This window comes from Haliaeetus leucocephalus, unplaced genomic scaffold (assembly GCF_000737465.1).
Source record: "Haliaeetus leucocephalus isolate CR32 unplaced genomic scaffold, Haliaeetus_leucocephalus-4.0 Scaffold306, whole genome shotgun sequence".
NCBI classification, from domain to species: Eukaryota; Metazoa; Chordata; class Aves; order Accipitriformes; family Accipitridae; genus Haliaeetus; species Haliaeetus leucocephalus.
In genome coordinates, this window is record NW_010972742.1 from 9,145,314 (window position 1) to 9,151,518 (window position 6,205).

Here is a 6,205-nt window from a genome sequence, read left to right on the forward strand (position 1 = left end):
CCTGAGGGTCCCCCCCCCCCCCCCCGCCATGTCACCGAGCAAGCCCTGGGGCCGGGGATGCGGCATCTCCTCCACTGTCACCACTGATAAAGCCAGGAGCAGTGACAGGGCCACGCGCTGCTTGGTGTTGGCCTTGACTGCGCTGCTGTTGCTCTGCTTCACACGTGCAATGAGTTGGGCAGTCTCAGCCTTGCGCCTCCATCTGTCCCCCGGGTTTTGTAGGGCAGGGAGCAGGACAGGGACAGGATCGCTGTGGCGGAGGGTGAAGCTGCCTGATTAGGAGCTGAGGGCAGGGCCAGGCAGAGGCAACCCCTCCTGCCTGCTGGCCAGGCAGAGACCTGGCAGCACTCATCACTGCCCTGAGCATCGCCTCCCTCGTCCGAGCACCTCCACCCCCGAGGCACAATTTGGGACAGCCCTGGCTGAGAGGTGGAGGGCAGGAGAGGGGCTGAGGGTCTCAGGCAGAGCAGAGTTCAGGGGTACAAGACATTTTCTAGCTGAGGCTTCTAAATTTCTTTTTAGCTCTTTCTCTGATTACCCTGTTGCAAAATCCCAGCTTTCAAAGAGCAAGATTAAAAAACAAAATACACACACACACACACACTTGGGCTTGTTTGCATTTGCTTTGTGGTTCCTGAGTACGTAGCCACATCATTTTTCAAGCTTTTCTGTGTTACCATAACAGCGAGCAACTCACTTAAAGGGGAAAAAATCCAAGATTCTTCTCTCTTACCACCATGACCATTGGTGGAGGGACTTTCTGGGAAAGCAAGAAATGTGGCTGGATTTGCAAGCAGATCCTGCAGACTGTGGCTGCTGCGGGCAGTGCAGCCGGGGGGGCTGCTGCTCAGAAATGGGGTGACAGCCGATGGCGTATGGGTTAGACATGATCCGAGCTCCAGCCTGCCAAAGCTGGGTAGGACACATTTTAACCCTCTTTGCCCCAAGACAACAGGACCCACAGTGTCCTTTCACCCCCACTCTCGCCCGCTGGGACCCCCCAAGGGCTGGTGTTTGGGGCTCCTCATCTCTTGGGGGTGCTGCAGGGCTCAAGGTGGGTCAGGGGGCACTTTGGTGTGCCACTTCTCCAGGCCAGGATGTGGGCAAATGCTCAGGGCTGGAAACATACCAGCTCAGAGAGGGGCTGAAGCCAAAATCGCTCTTTAGCTGCACTGAGCAGCCGCAGAGCCTGAAGCATCCCATGGGCAACCCCATCCTCCCTGGTGGCTGCACCCCGGAGGCAGGAGAAGCTATGGAGCATCTCCAGGTGCAGAAAGCGGAGTTGCCCAGCAAGTGTACAGGGAAAAACCTCCTGCAAGCTCCCTGGGAGGTTTACAAGACCCTGAGGGATGCTCTGGGGTTTGCTCACTGCCCATAAAGCCCCAAGGATGCAGGCAGGACTGGAAGTGCGCTGCTGCTGGTGCAAGGACAATGCCCGAGGACCTTGATGCCGGGTGGCACCAGAAAATAACCCCCAAAACCCCATTAACAGCAGGATTTAAACCAGGGAATTTGCAGATCTGAGACTTCGGAGTGGGTTACAGGACTTTTCCTGGAGCATGTGGATGCCATAGCTTTGTTGCTCATCACCACCATCCCCAAGCCAGCAGCACCCCGAAATCACCACAGCACCCTCCAGCTAAATACACCCACCCCAGGGACCATGCTGTGGTTTCGTTAGCAGCTGGGAGCTCATACGAGCTCTCCTCCGCGTGCCACTAATTACACAGTAACGAGCTGAATTAATTGCCTGCCTGCAAGTGTGCCAGGATGCGCCCTGATGTCTGGTTATGGCTGTGGCATCCCTGGGGCTGTGAGCAGCATCTCGGGGTGGGGGCCAGGCAGAACCCCCCCTTGGAAATCAAGGATTTCCAAATCCGGCAAAGCCCATATCCCGGATTTCCAAGGGGGGTTCTGCCTGGCCAAATTCTGGGGCTGTATGGCTGAATTTTGGGGTTGCTCGGCCTCCTGAAAGACCCTCATCCTGATTTCTTTTGGAAGCTGCAGCTGCTGATGGTCCCGGGCACCCCCCCGCCCCTCCTCTGCCATTGTGCTTCAGCATTTTGCTCTGAATAGAATGAAAAAATAAGTTTTTGATGAAAAGTGACGTAGGAGGAGGGTACAGCCCCTGCCGTGCAGGGCCTGATGGGGTTAAAAAATTTGCGGCCGCCTGCAAACTTGCAGGAAGCACCGAGCATCAGTTCCTTCTTCTGCAAAAGCCTGGCAGGAAGGTTTTGGGGTGCTCAGAGGGATGCTACTTTGGGGACCCCCAATGGGGTCATGGTGATGGGGATGTCCCGGCAATGCTGGCACGGGGTGAGTGTACCTGGCATGGGGTCAGTTGCTCCTCCGTGCTCTGGCATTGGGTTGGGGATTCTGCGGGGTGACCACTGGTGATGTCGGCACGGTGCTCAGTACCGGCCATTGGCACGTGGGCAGCTGCCGCCTCCAGCACCCCATGGCCAAAATTGGGTTGCGGGGGGCTCAAATCTAGCCGAGGGCATGTTGCCGGGAAAACCCTGTGGCCTTTCTTGCTACCCGCCCAGCAGTTGGGTTTTTGGCATCCGGCATCTCTTGAGCTGCCGCTGCGGCTCTGGGAACCCTGGCACACCGAGGAGTGGGGCGAGGGTGAGCTCCTGCTTTTAGGTCATTCATGGAGTGAGTGTGCCAGGCCTCTGCTGTGATCCCTCTTGCTGCCAGCCCTCCAGAGCCAGAGGGGCCTCGGGGTGCTCCTGCCTCCCCTGGCACTGTCCTGCGCTGTGGTGGCACCGCTGACGGTCCCCAGGCTGTGGCTGCTTGGCCAGGGTGATGTCTGGCGGGTGCTAGCATGGGCAGGGTGTCCCCAGTGCCCACCCCAGAGGGGGAAAAGCCTTTTGGGGTGGCCCTGGGGGGCTCCATCCCCATGGGGAGCTCTGGGGACCATCATGGCCATGGGACAAGCGTCAGCTCCGGCTTCATGCAGGGTGGGGGGCTGGCCCAATAGTGTCACCCCCTGTCATGGGGGGTTGCTCTTGTCCCCGGGGTCTGGGGGACAGGGGAAGCCCTGGCAGCGGGGGGAACACCTCAAACAGAGCCCACTGTGTCCTGCTGAGCATCCCTCCCTCTCCCTCGGCCCCCGCCAGGACGCAGTGGCGACGATGTGACCTACATTCGTGGCAAGGAGGTCCCCAGCCTGCTGCCGCCACCGCTGGGCCATGAAGCGGCACAAGTGACGGGGACGCCGTGCCCGCGGGCCATGGCCAGCCCGGCACCATGGCTGCGCTGGACACAAACAGAGCTGACGCACTGGGAGGGAGAGGAGGAGGAGGAGGAAGACGACTTTGAAAGGCGGATGGACGAGGATGGGGTCATCGGCCTGGGGGAGGATGGCGGGAGCCCACCGTGGGGTGAGTTGTCCCCTCCCCGCTGCCCAAAGACCCTCACTGGGGGGTCCCGGGTGTCCCACGAGCTGCTGGAGCCGAGGGGGGCTACGAGGGGACCGGGGGGCACCGGCTGGCTGGCAGCAGCCCCACGGCGCTGGTGTTTTGCAGGCGATGGCGAGGACCCGGAGGAGGGGTCCCCGGCGGAGGAGGGTCGCTGGCACCCGCAGCGGGACCTGGCGGAGGAGGATGAGGAGCGGGGCAGCTCCAGGGGGGACGAGGAGCCCTGGGGGGCAGAGAGCGACGGGGAGCCCTACCCCGAGCTCTCCTACGAGGGCCGGTGGGGCTCAGGATCCAGCGGCAGCCCCATGGCGTCGCGGGATGGCCGGGCTCTCTGCCAGCCCCGAGGCTGCAGCACGGACGGTGGTGACACCTCAGGGCTGTCGGACACCAGCCCTGACCCCGCCACCCCATCCCACCGGCACCGGGGCTGGGGCACGGCCGGGGACGCCGGCGGGGGGCACGGGCAGGGCTGGACCCCGAGCCGGAGCCGCCTGCTGCCCCTGTCCACCGATGATGACCTCTGCGATGCCACCAGCATCGAGCCCGTCCCCGAGCCCCAGCCGGCTAGGACGGGGCTGCCGGCCCCTGGCACCGCTGGCTTGGCACCCACCGGGGAGCCCTGGGGCGCCGGCACCCCCCCCGCACCCCAGCTGCACGACGGGTCCCAGGTGCCCAAGAAAGCGGTACCCACGGTGCTGCCCCCCAAACCCGTCCGGCCGTCGCGGTCCCTGAGCCCCCGTCGGCGGCACACGGGCGGCAAGGAGGCGAGGGATCCCTCGGGAACGGGCGCCGGCACAGCCGAGGGCACCCAGTACGGCCGAGGGCGGCTCAACCACCCCCTGCCCGACCTCTCCAAGGTGGAGGCGCGGGTGAAGTTCGACCAGAGCTACCGGCCGCCGCGGGGCCGAGCCCTGCCCGCCCACCCCAGGGCCCCAAGCGGCCCCATCGGCTTCAAGTCCCCAGCCGAAATCGTCCGGGAGGTGCTGCTGAGCAGCGGGGAGGGGGTCCCCCCGCAGCCCCCCACCACCGCCGGGTTGCCGCAGGAGTTCAGGTCCCCCAAGCAAGCCACCGAGCTGGTGCAACAGCTCCAGGTAACACCCAGCTCCCCCAGTTCAGCCAGAGAGGCCTTACTGGGAGGGTCTCCAGGGTGGGGGGACCAGGCAGTGCAGGTGAGATGGAGATGTCACCAGTCCCCTGAGCCGGCCCTGTGTCACCGATGGGGGTACTGGTGCTGGTCGCCTCTTCCCAGTCCTGCCTGAGGGCTGGCGAGGAGGGAAGGACCAGGCAGGGACGTGGGCAGCACTCAGGGCTGGAGGCAGGGAGGCTTGTGTGTCCCCCAGGACGCTTGTACACCCCCCCCAGTGCTCTTTACCCCCAGGGCGCTTGTCCCCTGCGATGCCCTCCTGTCCCCTGGGAGGAGAGGGCGGCTCTCCCCCACGCAGAGAAACGGGGGCCACATCTGCACTAGAGCGGCCGGGTGCTTTGGGGGGGGGGTTTCTGCACCCCGGGGTGTCCCCCACCCATGGGAGCCCCCCCCCAGCCCTGTCATCCCCACACACGGATGCCTCCCTCCGTGTTGCATCCCCCTTTGCCACCCACCCCTCGGGCATCCTCTGAGCCCCCATCCCCGTGCCGGGTGCCGTCACCCACTGAGTGCCCCCTCCCCACAGGACGACTACCACAAGCTGCTGACGAAGTACGCCGAGGCCGAGAACACCATCGACCAGCTGCGCCTGGGTGCCAGGGTGGGTGCCAGGGCAGGGATGGCTGCGGGGGGGCAGGAGGGGGGACTCCCGGCTCTGCTTCCCCCTCCCTGGGGTTATTCGGGGTCTCTTCCTCCCCCCCGTGCTCTTCCTCCTCCCGGGGAGCTGCGGTTGAGCAAGCCCAGCCCGGGGACCGGGGGTCGAGGCCACCGCAGAGCCCACACCAAAACCGGGGGTCGCTTCCCCCCCCCCCCCCACCTGGCAGGCTCCCCTCCGCGCCAGGGAGGTGGCTGAGCTGAAACGGCCCCGAAATGGCGGGGGCGGCTGCAGGGCACGTCGCTGAAATGGCAGGGCAGCGGGCGGAAGCGCGTCCCCGTGTCGCCCTCGCCGCCTCCCGCCCCGCGCCAGTGCGCGGGTGGGGAAACTGAGGCAGGGCTGGCGCCCGGCTGTGCCCCCCGCCGGCGCCGTGCCCCCACCTTCGCCCCTGCCTGCCTGCTGTCCCCACGGGGCACCCGAGGGGCACGTCGGGTGGGCAATGCCAGGGTTGGGGGGCAGGGTGGGTACCCAAACCCCCTCTCCCTGCCCCCAGGTGAGCCTGTACGCCGACCCGCCGCGGCCCAGCCGCAGCCTCGCCGTGGGCACCGTGGGCACCGGCTGCCGGGTGATGGCCCTCAGCATCCCGCAGGCCAGGACGGCGGCTTTCAGCACGACCCCGGCCCCGGCCCCGCCGGCCTCGCTGGGTGGAGGTGGGTTGAACCGTGGTTTCCCCGTCCTGCTCATCGCCCTCCTGCTCTGGTTTTGGGGGGGGGGGGGCTGTTGAGCCGAGACCCCCCATACCCACAGCTTCCCCACGGTGGGGTGGGGGGACCGGTGCATCACCTCATCCTCGTGTTTTCTCACAGCTCCGGCACCGGGACCGTCAGACCGGGAGGGATCACCCCAACATCCTTCACCCCCTCCACCCGGGGGGGGCTGCCCCACCTGCCCAGGGCCGTGCCGCTGCCCGGGCACCCAGCTGACGCGGACGCTGGCGGGTCAGACCCACAAGCTGCAGGCCCAGGCAAGCTCCGGGGGGGGGGC

The 6,205-nt window shown here is 65.6% G+C and overlaps 1 protein-coding gene across 1 annotated transcript in view; it reads left to right on the top strand.

Annotated features, from left to right (window-relative positions):
* AKNA (AT-hook transcription factor) overlaps positions 1-6,205 on the top strand; it is a 14,571-nt gene that overhangs the window by 2,626 nt on the left and 5,740 nt on the right. Inside the window, exons 4-8 of the mRNA XM_010571139.1 lie at positions 3,123-3,386; positions 3,531-4,513; positions 5,093-5,167; positions 5,715-5,871; positions 6,115-6,185. Of these exons, the coding sequence (XP_010569441.1) occupies positions 3,123-3,386; positions 3,531-4,513; positions 5,093-5,167; positions 5,715-5,871; positions 6,115-6,185 (1,550 nt within the window). The remainder of the gene's footprint in view (positions 1-3,122; positions 3,387-3,530; positions 4,514-5,092; positions 5,168-5,714; positions 5,872-6,114; positions 6,186-6,205) is intronic.